The sequence below is a fragment of the Limulus polyphemus genome, unplaced genomic scaffold (genome assembly GCF_000517525.1).
Source record: "Limulus polyphemus unplaced genomic scaffold, Limulus_polyphemus-2.1.2 Scaffold349, whole genome shotgun sequence".
NCBI classification, from domain to species: domain Eukaryota; kingdom Metazoa; phylum Arthropoda; class Merostomata; order Xiphosura; family Limulidae; genus Limulus; species Limulus polyphemus.
Window position 1 is genome coordinate 483,934 of NW_013665959.1, and position 17,269 is coordinate 501,202.

At 34.4% G+C, this 17,269-nt stretch overlaps 1 protein-coding gene and 1 long non-coding RNA gene across 2 annotated transcripts in view; one reads left to right on the forward strand and one right to left on the reverse strand.

Moving 5' to 3' along the window:
* LOC111085363 overlaps positions 1–4,127 on the reverse strand; it is a 53,314-nt gene extending 49,187 nt beyond the window's left edge. Inside the window, exon 1 of the long non-coding RNA XR_002610212.1 lies at positions 3,627–4,127. This is a non-coding gene — a long non-coding RNA (uncharacterized LOC111085363). The remainder of the gene's footprint in view (positions 1–3,626) is intronic.
* On the forward strand, positions 1,204–14,768 carry LOC106457587 (dual specificity protein phosphatase 7-like). The gene is made up of 3 exons (XM_013917024.2): positions 1,204–1,894; positions 6,014–6,433; positions 12,115–14,768. The coding sequence occupies exons 1-3, from the start codon at positions 1,507–1,509 to the stop codon at positions 12,435–12,437; spliced, it is 1,131 nt and encodes a 376-aa protein (XP_013772478.1). The 5' UTR covers positions 1,204–1,506; the 3' UTR covers positions 12,438–14,768.
* The last annotated feature ends 2,501 nt before the right edge of the window (positions 14,769–17,269 follow it).

Consider the following 17,269-nt stretch of genomic DNA (forward strand, 5'->3'; position numbering starts at 1 on the left):
CTTACACTGCTAAATTAGGGACAGCTAGCGCAGATAGCCCTCCTGTACCTTTGCGCGATATTCAAAAACAAACAAACTTTTTTTATCCCACAATGCCGCTAGTCAAAATCAATGGGAAATAATATCTCGGATTGTTGTTCTTAGTTTCGCGATCATAGATCGTGACTGTGAATATCCGACTGGATTGAGGGTGTGCTATGTCGCTATTCATACTCATAAGAACATTATCAGGCGAAGATTACGAATGATGCCCTCCACTGTAAGAACAGTGCGTTGTTGGATCACAAAGAAATGGCACTTCAGAATATTCTTGTAACTTCTAGTTTTAAACTAACGTTGAAGATTTTGAATTGTAAATACAGTTCTCGTAACAGATTATTGTTGTTTTTTCTATTGTATATAGAAAAGCACCACCAAAGAATACGGACAGCTTACGAACATGTTTTTTACAAACCTGAGCCACTTTGTTTAGGTTTAGGCTGTGTTTTCATTTTGTATTGAATGTTCTTACGGCTCATACTCACACTTCAAAAATGCCGAACCCAAATCCAGTTGAAAAGTCAATAACTTCAGTTATGAAAAGACGAAACTACTTGAAATTAAAAGTTAAATAAAGAATATACTATTGAGAAAAAAAAACATAAAACACAAAATATGGAAAAAAACTATAAGTAGCAAAATAGGAAAAACTGAATATATATATATCATATTTGCTTTGTAGTCGAGCTCTGCTCCTTGTTTATTATATCGTTAGCAGAAAATTTAACTTTACTTGTCAGACAACAACGAGAAGAAGTTCGTAGAAAATTATACATGAATGAACAAAGCGAAGGCTCCATCCATCCTCTCACTAAGTAGAAGTCGTAATACTTGTGTATATTATGTCAACGGAGTATATAACGAAAACCGAGATTTTTTCTTAATTTGTATATCTTAGGTTGAATATTTTAGGCTTCTTTCAAAATGTCTAGCATATATATTTTAATTATCTGAAAGTTTTCTATTTTAAATTCACTTTCATTACGAAAAGACATAATGCAGTTTTGTTTACGATTGAACCAGCTCATTTTCAGTGACGTCATTTCCTGACAATAAGCGAAAGTCAATGAGATTGTATATTGTAGTTCGTGATTGGACAGAATTGTCACGTGCTCCTGCCTTCGTCAGCCCTCCTCTTGAACCAACAGAGTCAATGTAAGGTGCTGGCTAGATTAGAAAGGACTCATTTCTGTAGAGACTCTGTTAGAATGTGGTTAACTTGAAGATAAAACAACACGCCTGTATATTCTGTGAGCTCCACGTTCATCAGACGAACTCTACAATAATCATACTAGTGAACCAGCTTCTGAATGAAGAAACGGTGTTTATGCTTGGAGTTTTGCCCAGGTGAGCTGACTGTTTCGTTTAAACTCTCCATAGCACAACTAAACGTCAAGACTCATATTACAGGTCTGCTCCTAATGAGGGGTGTTATTAGTGTTGTTTCAAACACTTTATTTCAAAATTATGCCTTGTCTTGAGTACTTTAAGAAGCAACAAGCCATGAATCAGGATCACCAAGTGTCTCCCCAGTGGCTTGTCGAGCAAATCTGTCACCACGGCCAAATTTTGCCCTTTGACTGCCGGTCGAGCACAGAGTATCACCACCTTCACGTCCGCGATGCCATCAATGTTGTCGTTCCACCGTCTATTCTAATGCTACGGCGAATTACAGATGGGAAATTGACAGTTTCTAGTTTAATCAAAGACATTGAAAGCCGTGAAAAGTTCATGAGACTGAACCAAACGCACATTATCGTTTTATACAACAAGGGAGGTGAAGAATCAGTCGAGGTCCTTACCACTCTGCTACGGAGACTCGAGCAAGATGGCTGTCGTGCTGTTTATTTACAAGGTAAGTTAAAGCCACCTTCGGTGTTCTACTGTTATAATTGGGTGCTTGAAACTGTTTCATGTGTTATAGTACTCAGAAATTTCTTAATTACGAAAATATGTATTGTTACTATTTAGTCCATGTAGTAAGTCAAATAAGTTCAGTACTATACTGTAAAGCGTTTTTAGTAGGGTTATAAATATAATTTTCAACACATACTTTGTCAGTTCTTTAAAATTAAAGTTTAATGTCTATTGCTCTTACAGTTTTAACGCTGATTGCCTTTTTGGAAGAGTACTATTGAGTATTGTCTTTGTTTTTGTGCAAATAATTTTATGAAAATAAGGATAATATCTGGCAGAAACAATGATTTGGAATGATATATTTATTCATCATACAAAATCCCCATTCATCAACGTCAAGAACAGCATTTTCAAATTATTGTTTTCTTATTTAATAAGACAGATGCATAAAATAAACTGTGAAGTTTGATGCTTTTACGTCTGCATTATTCGTTTGCATCTTTGTTTTATTAATAACAGTCATTTCTCACGTTAAATTAACAAGAGAAGTGTATTATGAAAATTATGCGTGAAACTAGTCACCATATCACACTAGGAGCAAGCAGTCCATAGGAAACTATTGATGTTTTAACACCTAATATAACTACACTTTTCATACAGAAGAACAGCTTAGTTTGATATATGGTAATGCGTTTTTCTTGATTGTATGTAATGTCATATTCTAAGATCAAGACGACATACATCTTAATGATCTTAGATATAAAGGTAAACGGCGATAAATAGATGACCAAAGTCGTTTTACACGAACACCAACACCGTGGACATAAATATCCAGCCTCGTTAGAGATATTCAAATAGCCGATAAATTGAGAAACTGAAAAATATCAGAAGAACTGTAAAGACAGCTTTCATTAATTATTATATATTGTTGTAGATTTTGTGGTCAGTAGAAATTAGAGTATTTTGTTTGTCGCGTGATATGATGGTGCTTCCACTTACAACGGCATATTATAAACGGCCTATATGTTTAGCAGGTTACTATTGTACCAATAGTATTATAATATAAAGTTTAAGGAATACACAGTGAAAATTGTAAAAATTAGATTTCATGAAATGGATTGAATCAATATGTAGTTGCAGATATGAAGCCCTAAAAAGTAATGTTCAATTTAGTGATAAAATTGAAATAACGACGTTCGTAAATGTTGGTGTGTAAACCAAACTTATTAAGAGGAAACAAAACATGGTAAATGTAAATACATGAAAAGGATCAGAACAAAGTCCTCAGTTCTAGTAACTAGTAGCATAAAAAGAAAACCTTTCCAATTTTTTATTTGGGAATAATTCAAGATTAAGATCAAATAGTTTTAAAATGGCAATGATAGTTGTGGCTGTCCAAGTTTGAGACGTTTGGACTCTTAGAAAGTGTCCGTTCATGCAGTTGTTATTATTAGGCGTACCGTTGCATTTTCAGCGAAATGTCTTCGAAAATACATCTTATAACTAGTTAAAATCTAAGTAATTTCTAACAGTCTCAAGGTAATCACTGTAGAACCTCCTTAATGAGATGAGTTCTCAGTTTAATGCAAAAGCAGTTTATGTGAGTGTTTTAAAGCCTGTAGGAAATGTATGAGTTTTAAATTGTATATTTCCAGCTCTAAATTCGATTGTATGTAGGAACAATATACGTTTATAACTGATACCCAAAACTTATGTCCGGTTACAAATACCTTGTTCCGGATATTGTTGTTTGACCCCGTGTCGAATCGGTCCATGCTCAAGGGGAAAGGGGAGAAGGAGCGGGGGAGCTTCATGGCTGAGAGGGTGGGAAAAACACCGAGAACACAGCATTAGCAACACGCGTGACTACTGCTTTCCGGTCCGGGATAGAGGCTGTGGGCCTAAGGAAACTGACATCGAAGACTAATAGCAGTAGCCGCGAACTAAGAAGTTCCTAATTACAGCCTATGGGGAAGAAAGAGCAACAGATTATTCAAGAAAGTAGACGGACCTTTCTGTTCAGCTAGATTGCATTTCCTGTTATAACTTTTTTTTATTGTTCGCCTGAAATATAAAGAGCTTAGCTTACAGTATCGCGACTCAATTGTGGTAACTAAGAGTAAAATTAACGGCAGTCTTTTGGCCACGGCTTGTTCACGTGCTTTATACACACCCAATTCTACGATCCTTGGGTACAAGACTGTCAATTACTGACTCCATTTTGTAACGATGACAACTGGCGTAAGTAGAATAAAACATATAGCAAACACTAATAAATGTTCGTAATAAACTATTACATTTACCATAACTACGTTTTAAAGACCTGTAAGTAGTAAAATAATATATGCTTCGTGTTAAAGCAATTATTCACATTTGGTTACTTGTGTGTTTGGGGGGAGAGAGACACTGGAAATCTTTAATTAAATCGAATGTTTATGTAATACAAGATTTAAGTTTAGCGGGCGGAATGTTTATAACGTAATATAAGTTTCCATAAACGATTAACAGGAACTATATATAAAGCCGTGGGTGTGCTGTTAAATTTATGTATAAATAATGTTTTAGGTTTTATCTGACCGAAAACATCCCCCGGTGGCCCAGCGGTAAATTCGAGGGCTTTCAACGCTAAACATCGTGTTTCGATACCCGTGATGGGCAGAACACCAATATTCCATTGTAGTTTTCCCTTAACGACAAACAAATTGAGACTGGAAAACCAGTCTTCACTTAAATATGAAACAGGATGTAACAAAGAATAACTTGTGAGAAAACTGACAAACTAAAGTGAGAATACGAGTTAAATATTTGAGCTTTTTAGCCATTTTAACAAAACTGTTAAGCCACTTGTAAAATTACATGTTAGTAAAAAGAAGGTTAGGTTGATGTTAATCGCAGTATGATTAGTAGACCGTGACGGTTCCCACTATTGCACAATGTAAAGGACAACGCAGTTTTAATTAGGCTGATAGGAAGTTAATATTAATCAAACTGATATAAAAATATCCATACATTGCGTTTAGAAAGTTTCGATAAAGTCATTAGGTAAGGATATTCAAGACATTGATATAGTTAGGATTAGTAAAACTCACAACATTGATTAGTCTGCGTCGTAAGTTATTCTGTGTGTTTGATAATACTTCGCAGACAACTACACGAAACGTATCATTTTATGGAGATAATGTTATAAAAAATAATAATGTGAATAAAAAACGTTTCCAGTTGTCTAAGATGCCCAAGGACTTTGGTTGAGGTCGTTTTAGGTGATTCTTATAATACATGGGCGATTAAAGAACAAGTTTTTAAGGCTTACATCCTGTAGTGGGTGTGCCGCCCCACGAGCCGGAGCCATGTTGTCTGATCACGGGGAGTGGCGCGTGTGTGCGAGCTTAATGCTGTAGTGTTGGATGTGGCTGTCAAGATAGAAGCAAACAGGGAGCGCCCGAATCCTGAGGGCAAACTGTGCATTGACGTCTGTTCCCCTCTTCCCCTCTTTTCCATTCACAACATTGGCTAGAGGCCAACCAACTAGTCAGCCTTGCAATGTTGCCTAGGGTATGATAACAAGTGTTGGAGATCATAACTTATATCCTCACGAGACTTGATCCTTCGTGCTTCGTACAAGTACTCTTTATATGTGTGTTTCTGTGTTCAGCTGAGCATAAATACTTGAAAAATAAACACATAGCTTGCATCCACAGTTTGTAATGATATTTTAGTTGTACTGCAGCATTTCCAAACTTTCATCCATTATGACACTTTTTGTTTTGTTTATAATTGTGAATTTTATTTCAACTCTGTAATTAACCAGATCCGCTCTTTTGATCATGAATCAACTTCGTTAACTTTTAACCTGATTTGTATGAAAAAAAAAAATTATATATATATATAGTGACAAATTTTATATTAATCTCTTATTTATCATTATCACAAACTCAAAAGTTTATGTACCATGAGATCAGAAAAAAATATATTAAAGTTAGATGTGAAATAAACATATTGGATGTATTGTAACCATTATGTAATTTTCAATGGTTCTAAGTTTTATTTTTTATTAATATCTAACATTCGGTGATTACTGTTCATATTTTTACCAGAAGTTTTTAATTGGTTTTCACAGGAGGATTCGAGAGCTTTCAAGCACAGTTTCCGGAATGGTGCGAAGCAGAGGGTCAGGAAATTAATCCAGTTGAATCAGAAATCTTAGGCCTAGAAACCCTGAGGATTACAGCACCTTCTGACGGCGCAGATTCTGACCAAGATCGCTGTGATAGTGGCTTCACGAAGGACTCCGCCAGCCCCAGTGATACACCATTTCCGGTCGAAATATTACCTTACCTCTTTCTTGGAAACGCCGAGAACTCCCAAGATTTACAGGCCCTCAAGAAACATCGCATCGTGTACATCCTAAATGTCACCCCTGATTTACCGAACGTATTTGAGGATAAAGGGCTTGGATTTCATTACATGCACATTCCGATTCAGGACCACTGGTCTCAAAACCTAGGAAGCTTCTTCACGAAGGCAATCACTTTTATTGGTTAGTATTCAGTTTTCATAAAATAACTGGGAAACTTTATACAACTGTTGTGCTTATCTGACAGACTAACGTAGACGCTTTTGTTTTATCAACCTTTTTTCCCGATTCCTTTATTCAGTTTTAATATCAACAGATCGTTTTTAGAAAGGTACCGAATAAAACAAAAATGTTGCTAATTTATCTGATTTCGTTCTATGTCATGAACAATTACTAGTTGCTCTGTAATGTAGATTCTCATTCGACCATACTTGGTTTCTAACGATTATTACCGTCTCATTCAACAACAGTGTTAGCAGAAAGATTCAAGAAAAGGAGAATTAAAATTTTGAGTGGCTCGTGCTAACTTTATTAGTCCATTCATACAGACCAGTATGTCATATACTCCACCTACATTCCATTCAAGTATCGCATAGCTGTTTTACGTCTACTTCAGCACATTCACTTGTTATTGTCACGGAAGAGACGCAGTGTGTCAGGGCATGCGCAATGTAAAAGTCGATAGCATAGCGTGAACGAATGTCTGTACTCGAGCGGTTATAAGGCGGTGATTTTGCTTCCCACACATCGCCTACATGTACACGTACAACGCGTGGACATGCTAACGACACTATAAATGAAGCGTTGAGTAAACCATGCACACACATATGTATGAATATGATAAACACCAGCAATAAATATTTTAAATGTTTTATAAAAGCTGAATAGATCCTAAGGATATACATGATTCGTATTCAGTTTGTCAGAAAAACAAATTTAATGTGAATCCAGTATTAATAAAACAATTAATGAATATATTCAAAGATTCGTACTTACAAGCTTTGAAAGAAAGGGTATACACACTCTTGTTTACCTATCTCTGTACCTGAAAGTATACTGTAGGTAGCATGTAATAAATAATACTCACCTTACTAAAATAGTGCTTCTTTTTTTTCACTTATGGCATGTTTTACACGAAATATGAACATTATGGAACTGAAATATATATATATATGTAGAGAGAGAGAGAAAGAAAGATAGATAGATAATTAATCATTAATAGATTTTAAGTAAAGGAAATTAAGGTCCAACCGGGATCCAAAAGGTTTTGAATGAAGGAAGAATTTTTTACGAATTTCAAGTGGGACGTGTTTTACTAAGTATGCTCATTGCTACTGTTAATACAACTTTTGTCTAAACTATATCCAAATGAACCCCGTTGCTCACTTCTCTCAACTGACAGTTAAGTATGGAAGATTCTGTCTTGTAAACTTGTAGTTATTTTGGTTAGTTATTTATGCCATAAGTTCTTTATTAAAATGAACGATCAAAAAATTGACAATTCGCAGTTTTCTCTTTCATGGCTTATATTTAAGACCTCGTAGATATTTTGTGCTTGAAACAAATTTGAATTTATTGATATTTTAGTTATTTATAATTTCGTTTCAAAATATTCTCAATAAATAAACCTCTCTATAGTGACATTTTCGAGGACACTCGCACACTGACGTATAAAGAGAATCGGTGAATTTGGCACCCACCAACATGGTACACTAGCTTTAATTTATGATATACGCTGATTGACACGTGTGAGTCAAGATCCTCCATAAACAGGTAGAACCCACGTGTTTATTTTTGTAACATGAAATTGGCACCAATTTCTTGCCGGCTTGTCAGAACTTTGGTTGTTACACTAAAATAATCGGACCGCTGTCGAACAGTGATTGTCGGGTTCTTTCTGCTAGGCCTGGCTGTGCTTACATGTGTTTTTGTCAAAGATCCGAATTCAGTTTCTGTTAAAATGACTCGCTCCCAGCAACGGAGATAACACCAACTCCCTTATTTAGCTCTGCTGTTCACAGAACTTTTCCGTACTTGATAACAGTTTGTAGAAAATGATTTTATACAAAATTCCATGTAGGCACCTTCCAACCTGATAGTCGTAATTTCTATCAACGTAAGCAGCATAACGTTTCAAAAATACAGAACTTTTGTCGTTACAGAATTGTAAAGTAAGGAAACATTTTCATTTTGTATACAGTTTGTTTAAATTCAAAGAATAGGCCAGTTACTGATATGCATTTCAGGAAGGGGAGTAGGTCCTTTTGGAAAGAAAATTATCGTCAGTAAAAGGAGGTTTCGAATAAACACCCTTCCGGTCTTCTGTTTATTCATTGTTTAGGAAAGTAGAATTTGTCATTCATCAAACGGAACTGTGCCTCTGCAGCTTATGCAATGGAGGGGTGTGGCCTTTAGAAGGAAGTCTTCTATGCGAGCTGGGTGAGGACTAGGGATGGGGTGGTGGTTTTATTTAGCAGGCCGATCCCGCCAACGACATCCGGTGGCAGGTGAACCCACCCACACTCAAAAGAAAAGGAAGGGTAATTGAACACTCGGAAAATGGACCAGCTGAAGTATCAAAGTGTTTTTTCGCGTCTTTGACTATAACATGTGTGGTGGTGTGGAAATGTTAAGACACGTACTTCCGCTTGGAGTTTCCTGTCAGCCACATCCTGTGTTTTGTGTAGGCAGGGGGAAAAGTGAAAATATACTTTTAAAGCTTCATTAGACCTTCTCTTATGCTCGATAGAATAAACAACGCTTGTGGTTTAGCCCTAACTTCGAGTTTCCAGAAGATAAGCAATCCTCATTTTAGTAACTTCTGGGTAATAGTGCTTCAAGTTTACCATGTTGTTACAGCTGGATGATGGATCCATAAAATACTGCCTAACACACACTAGATATATAATTATATATGTTTAGACGAAGTTGAAGGGGTATAACTTAACATTCGTGATATAAGCGATACGTAGCTGTAAATAGATTTTTTGGTCACGAGAAATAAATGGCTACCGAAATAGATTACAAAGTATATATAAAATATTTACTCTTGCATAGACCAACATATTAGTCACACTATATTTGAAACTGGGGTTCTGAAGTGCTTTTGTTTTTTCGTCTTACGTCAATTGGAAATATGATTCGTACGTCGATCTGTCACATGATTATTCATAGTTTTTTCATAGAATAAATTTTCGCTAGTCATCTGATAACGATTTCACTCCAGTCTTGCTTACGATTAGAGAAAAAAATCAATATTAGATCACGTATGATCTGATTAATATATTGTTTGATTAAGTCACTTTCTAATCAAAATGACCAGTACGTTCAGCAGAAGCATAAAACTTATGTAAATCATGCATAGTATGAGAATGCCATGTAAAATATCTCTTCATGTTCATTCTAAGCCCCTCTTTTGTGAAGCCCGGTCAATGCATATGGTTTAAGATCCTCTAGTACTTTCAGTTCGTATGGTACTGTTGTAGAGCTCCTCCCCCCCCCCCTTCACTGGTTTTCTTTGTGACATGTATTTATGTCGTTGTGAATGATGTGATGTTATATAGAGAGAATACTGTTTGGTGCAACGTCGATTGAGGAGGGAGGGAAGGACGAATCTTTAAAATATCCATATACTTTTGTATAAAGATCTCTCTTTGGACACGGTCCCTGATTGTGTAGAGCGTGGGAATGTTGGATAGAGTCACGTGACCAAACGGAAGTTGACAGCGAGGAATAAACAGGTGCGCCTTAAAGATTTTTCAATGAGGGCCTGATGTGTGAAGAAAGGAAGTTTTTTAGAAGGAGGGGGGGGGGTTATATTGATGGTTTGTAAGAAATGTTGGGGGAAAGGGTACACAATTGCTTTGCCTGAGGAAGTCTCTTGACCGGATGCAACGAATTCGAGGCTGTTTAGTGTTCTTAAAGTCATTCCAAAAACATTTTTAGGCCATAAGAATTATTTACCTGCAAGATTGATGTCAGAAAATTATTATAAATCTTTTGACGGATATTATAAAGAAAAGAGGAAGATTTGTGTGTCAGGAAATCTTTGTAGAAGTGAAAAGTATTGAATAAATTAAATATGGTTTACTGATAATTATATATATGTTTATTTTAAGCCATTAAGTTTATCAGCATCGAAAAACGAATTTTCCAGTCATTGCTATGTACATAAAACGAGAGATTGCACGTACATTTTTACAGTATTAGAATATTTTACGAATAGTAAAGTACGCAGTAGGGGGGCCCTACCGTTTAGGCTTGAGTCAGTATTGTTTAACTTTTCCGTATTCAGTCTTATTTAAATATATATATAAGAAAGACGACTAAGTTACCCTTCTTTAGAAATGAATTTTCATAGTAAAGACAAATACATTTTGCAACTGTATGTTTGAATGATTTGTATGATATACAGTATCTTGAGGAGGTTTCGGGGTCGGTCAGGGTTTTAAAAATATCCTTTTTGTTGGCCTTCTCGTGAGTCTCCCACCGAGTTCTTCTTCAGATGAATACATGTCAAATCTTTGATTAACCTTTAGTTTAACATGGCGCGGTTGACCCGCGACTTCATGGCACCAGTGACGCCTTATTTTTCGTTGTCTTCTCTTACCGTTGCCTTGCCAGAGGGAAGGCTGAGGTAGCCTTCTATTTTTTTTTCAGACCGCTTGCAGTGTCTTGCAGCAAGTGTTTATACCCTCGAGTGCTTTTCTTGGTGTTTATGTTTATATAACACACAGTCCGTAGTTTATTTTAAAAGAAGGAGAATTTTACAGACTCTGGCTTACTGATTCCATGATTTATTTATACTTGATTTTTTAAAACTTTATCAGAACGAAACGTTCTATTTTAGATCTTAACAAGATGCTGACACGGTGAACAGATATAAACATATTAGAGAAGGTATTAAAAATAGAGCCATGTTAGTGAACTAATATCCAGAATGGAAGGCAAAAACTTAAAAGAAATGATAAAACTGAATTAATTTAGAGAACGTATAACAAAAACAGGAGAACACAATAGAAAACTGATGGCAAGGAAATCTGAAACAGACAACGTCCGTAAAAGTGTTAAAACCACGTTGTTCCATAAAAGTATCGAGTATTGTAAAGTTAGAAGCACATTATTCTTGTCACGAGCCACGATCTAGTAAGTCATCCGATAGAGAAGGGTATTATCAACAGTATTCCACAAGTACAAAAGGAAATATTTACTGCGTGTTGTGTATTACGATTATCATTCATCCATTGTAGCGTACATTTAGCCAGTGTTATATTGCATCAACCATTTTTTAATTGACATGTAGTTATGTCAAATTAATATAGGGCCAGGCGTTGCCCACTGTTAGCGTGCCGGACTGTAAATACAAAGGTCCCATTGCCGAAAAAACGTGTTCCGTATCTTGGCATATTATAATAATGACTGCCAAATCCACCTATTAGACTATAATAGATTAAGAGTTGGCGGTGGGTGCTGTTGACTATAACACGAATGGTAATCTTAAAAGTGATAGTGGTATTATTTGGAATTCAATATTAAATAATATATATATATGAAATTTTATTTTACTGATCTTAACATTTGAAATGCTTTAAACCACTGTTGGTCCACTTGTTTCTCCATCATTCAAATGTATATAACGAATGTTAGTAAACTATTTACACAACATCTAATTTTCTTGTTCTGAGTCTTAGAACATGGTATTATTTAATGGGTATTATTTGGAATTCAATATTAAATAATATATATATATATATATGAAATTTTATTATACTGATCTTAACATTTGAAATACTTTAAACCACTGTTGTATACATTGTTTTATTAAGGATATTATCGATAATAATTCTCTCCTTAATTCTTTACAGATGAGGCTCGCCAAAGGAAAAAAGGCGTGCTGGTCCACTGTCTAGCTGGTATAAGTCGTTCCGTTACCATAACCCTTGCCTACCTAATGCAGAAAATGAACATGCCCCTTAATGACGCATATGACTTTGTTCGACAGCGAAAGACTAACATTTCACCAAATTTTAACTTTTTGGGACAATTAATGGATTTCGAACGACAGTTAAACCTCACTCCATGTTGTTTTATGTGCCAAGGAGCGCCATGTCGGTGTCAAACATTTCATTTTATGTCGCCCACTCAGACCACACCAGATTCTGGGATTGACATTGATCGCTGGTCGTAAGCCCCAAGTGAATAATTTCAGGTGAAGCGCCATCTAGGAACACAGATTCTACTGACATTTTCAACTTGCTGTGTCATGCCACTTACCGTGAAAGAACTACAGCAACTTCATTTAGAGAGAAGGACTTTTGTTGACCAACAGATTGGGCAAATACAGACTAATGAGATCGTATGAAATCCAAACTTGATTTATTAGTTTTTTGTTTTGTTTTTTCAATTCCCCCAGTTTGATTGAAGGACTTGTGCTGGCACAGTCCTCGTTAGAATTGAAAGATAGAGTTTGTTAACATGAGAGTTTTGTACATAAACATATATAGTTAAACACAGGAATTTAATGAGACGAGAAACACATTCTCATATATTCCCTTTCCTTCAAGAATTCTAGTCGTAGTATCTCCATTTCAGATCCACTTTGTCATGTAATCAATCAAATTTTTAACAGATCATATTTTAATGAGAAATGTTCACTTTAAAGTTAAGGATTTCGGACAAACTTGGAATGAGTTTCTCAACGTAATGTTATGTGTCTGAATGTTGAGGGAGTTTAATTAATAGCAATTTTTAGGAACTGGGGGTATCGATATAAAACATGTTGACCAATGGTATTAACATTAGAGAAAAAGGTTTATTGCGTGTAGTAGAATTTTGACGCATTGATATCACATAAACAAATTTTGGTAAATTGTTTTACACCTATTTAGGTATATAAGGTGAAATTATATATTATATGTATACATGTTATACTATGACATCACTTATAATATGATCATGACATTATGATGATGTAAATACTTCTGACACTTCATGACAAGGCTTGATAATAGCTGAAGTAAACCTTTACGCTGTATCCATTTGTTACATCTTACGTCAGTTTTATTTTGTCCCCCCCAGTGGCACAGCGGTATGTCTGCGGACTTACAATGCTAGAAACCGGGTTTCGATACCCGTGGTAGGCAGAGCACAGATAGCCCTTTGTGTAGCTTTGTGCTTAACTACCAAGAAACAGTTTTATTTTAGTGCCAAAATTTCTGTGAGGTCTGCTGCTAATTCTTATTACTGAAAGTTTCTAGGCTTAAGGAGTTTTTCTTGTAGATGTCGCTGCAAGCATCTATTATCAGCCGTAAGTTACTTGTCTTGCTAGGGGAAAAAAAAGATTAGGCCACTTGCTGTTTCATCTTTAAGGTAGAGTGACTTACTTGTTTATATATATATATATGTTAAAAGAGCTAGAAATCTATATTAGTTTATTCATGTCATGGCATTTGTTAATCAAGTAAAATGGTAAAAAATATGGGTGCTTGATGATACCTTAAATTTGTGCCTCACTAATATTACGTTGTAAAATAAAATGTCTAAATCCTGTTCAAGATATTATTTGTGTTAGGATGTTCCTTGCACATCCAAAATTAAAACATTTAAAGTTTAGGATGCAACCATCATGATTGTTCAATACTGTTACTATAAGATCTTGTAATTATAACGTTAAAGCAGACGGAATTGACTTGTAACCTCTAAAAGGATTTGACTTTAATTTGATTTTTTATATGATGTAAGCTGTGTCGTCTAGGAATTGTTAAAAGTGACCTTGTTAAGGAGGTCGTTTTGGAAAATTATAACGTTACTCTATCAATGTTCTCAAACGTAAAAAAAAAATTAAAGTGTTGAGGAGGGGGTGCATTGTATTATAAATCCAATAAAACATGCTGGTCAATAAAGGTAACTTACTTAGTTTAAAAATACTGTTGGCGAAGTTCACGTTTGTTGAAATCAAATTGCTGATCTCAGAGTTATGGCGTGTGTGATCATACTTCACATAATCCTGCCAATGATTTCGCCCAAAATTTGTAATTTGATAAATATAATTGATTTTGTAATTTCGTTTTGGTTACGATTACACACGAAAATATATTAATGTTTAGCGAAAACGTACAATATTTAATGAGAAAAGCCCATTAAATACTATAAATTCTTTTTGTTGCAGTTAAAAGTTACGAATGATAAAACTTTTTTAAAAAAAGTGTTTCAGAAAACAAATGCGTGTCTTATATATGTGTTATATCCTTCCTATGTAAGTACAGATATCCAACTATTGCATGTGTTCACGCCTTTTGTTTTAGTTTTACATCTTTTCATACCCGATATTGTTGATATTATGGTTTTATAAAATACATTCCATATTTTTTTTACCTCAAACTTCACTCTGCTGATAAACGAAATTCGCCACAAATTACATAATTTCCATTCCCTGTACAGAAATTCATTGTCTGTTTTAATGTTGTGGTGTGGGGTTAAATATGGAGACAAATGTATATAATATATGAATACAGAGAAAGTAACGAATGTTTAAAAGGAGAAAGGTTTTATCCTGTGACATTTTTGTATTTCTTTTTCTCAACAATAAAGTTGTATTATATTTTGAAGAAAACCTTTGTTGTCTTGTCTTATCTAAGGCACATCCATACAGATGAGGATTAGTAACCGAAAATTCAGTTTACTTATTCTGTTCCATTAAATACTGTCATATCGTTATGTCCAAGAAAGAAAATATACGCTAAAACTTAATTATATGTTAACTTTCTAACCACATAAGTATTTTAATTAAAAATAAATAAGAAAAAATATTTTATTTAAAAACAATATTTCATGTTTTTTTCCGTCGGTTACACTTTGCTAGATATCTGTTAATACCTAAAGCATAATATGCTATCAGAGGTTCGGAAATTGTAGAACACAATAAACGAGATACCAGATTAATATAATACCACAAATACACGCACATGTATATATATAGAGAGAGACATTCAAAGTTTCTCAACCATGTAATCGTTAATGGACATTCAAGGCTTCTCAACCAGCTAATCTTTAATAAAAAAAGGCTGCTGATGTCTTATTGAACAGTGATTGATTTGACTACAGATTGTTATAAAGAAGACAAATACAAATTAAATTTGTTTTTTGTTTTAATCCTGTCCCGTTAGCTAAAGGCAAGAGTGAATAAAAGAGCGAAATTTTATATCTCTTAATATTTAGCAATATTAATCCATACAAATTACGATTAATCTAAATGTTATGGAGATCAAGTTTTACTTCCAATATTAAATCAATATAAGTTTCTCATTTTTCATTACTATCAACAAAATATTCTCTTCGATATAACATTTACAAAATATATTGTTACATAATGCAAATTTTGTCATAGAAAAAAAAACTGATTGCGAAACTTTATTAAGCTATCATTTAGTGTTAATCTAATTTATTTCAACCACCTGCCCAATGTGTTATACTTCCCCGTTTACACGCTATCTTGTAATATCATATATACTAGAAATTTGTATATGTAAGTTAATTTGAGTATTGAAACACTACAACTGAGTCTGCATTAGAAATTTAGTGTTATGGTGCCATATACTACTTGAAACGAACACTGGAAAATCAACAATTTGTTTGCTTGATTTAAAAAATTCATGACTCTTACTTTATTATTATATTAACTTGACTAAAGTTACCTTTTACAGCATTTATTTCCATGGCATATTTAGTTCTTTGCTTCGATTTTAAAACAGAGATGTATTTAAACTGTCTAACACATTGTCATTCAATATCGTTTTGTGGATTTTGTTTTGTTTTAGCGTAAAACAGCAAAATGGGTTGTCCGCCGTGAGGATCAAACCTCAAGTTATGAGCTCTCAAGCTTACCGTTTAGCTACCAGGTTACGTTCTTCAATACACTTATTTATTTTGAACTTTAGACGACTAATAAACTCATTAGTAATTAACACATAGAATAAGACCAACTTATGAAACCAAATTACTTCAAAACGTGGTAACAAAATATGATTTTACTCATTTTGTGAGATTAATTCTGTGTTAAGAAGCTAGCTATACGGCATTTCTCCACGACCATTATTTTATTTTATTTCATTTGTTCAAATTGGAGCGTTAAACGGAGAACATATTAGTGTTACATGAAAAGAAAATTACGTTCGTGGAGAAATGTCGAGTTTATTAATGTAAAAATATATTTAACTGAACTCAGATCTTTAAATATAAACTGTTCCGCTTCAACACAATATTGTGAAAATGTAAGTCTTTGTTAACAAACTTAAATTGTTCTTGTTTTTTAGGTCATATTAATATATGTAGATATTACTGCATTATCACAGGTAACTACACAATTTAACATCACAAGTGTTTGTTTCTTTGTACAGTCTATTACTATTTAATTGATTTCTTGAATTCCGTCTTTAATGTATGGCCATATTATAAATGTATCGCTAACATTTCTTAGCGACTGTTTTGAGGTCATTATCTTCCAGATGTAGAGGTTACTGAGTATTTGTGATAGGAGTGGGCCCATAGCTTGACCTTCTTGTTGTTGGAAGTATGATTTTCAAACTGTAGTGTGTCAGGGCTGGTACGTTAGCGAATAGATTGGATAGTATCGTTGTATTCCTTTAGGTTATGGTGGTTGGTTTTATACTATCTATAAAGTGGACTTTATTCTTATTATTTAATAATGTAGCACCGGTTAATCGTGATATTATACCTACAATCTGTCTACGTAAGGGGTGGCACGTTTAACCTACGCTGTTAAGTATGGGATGACCTTGTTTGTGTAGGTGTACTGTGATGTAGTGTACGATGTTGGAATGCATCCGTTCCAAGTTCATTTTGATGTTTCTTGATGAACTGGTTAACCTTCCTCTGGAATAGACATACACTGGTTGAATATAGTGACAATATTTAACTAAAGTTTGGAGCTTGGTGGTGTATTCCTCATTACTCATGGTTACAGTGACATTATCTTTACCTGCTGATGAAATTGTTATGATT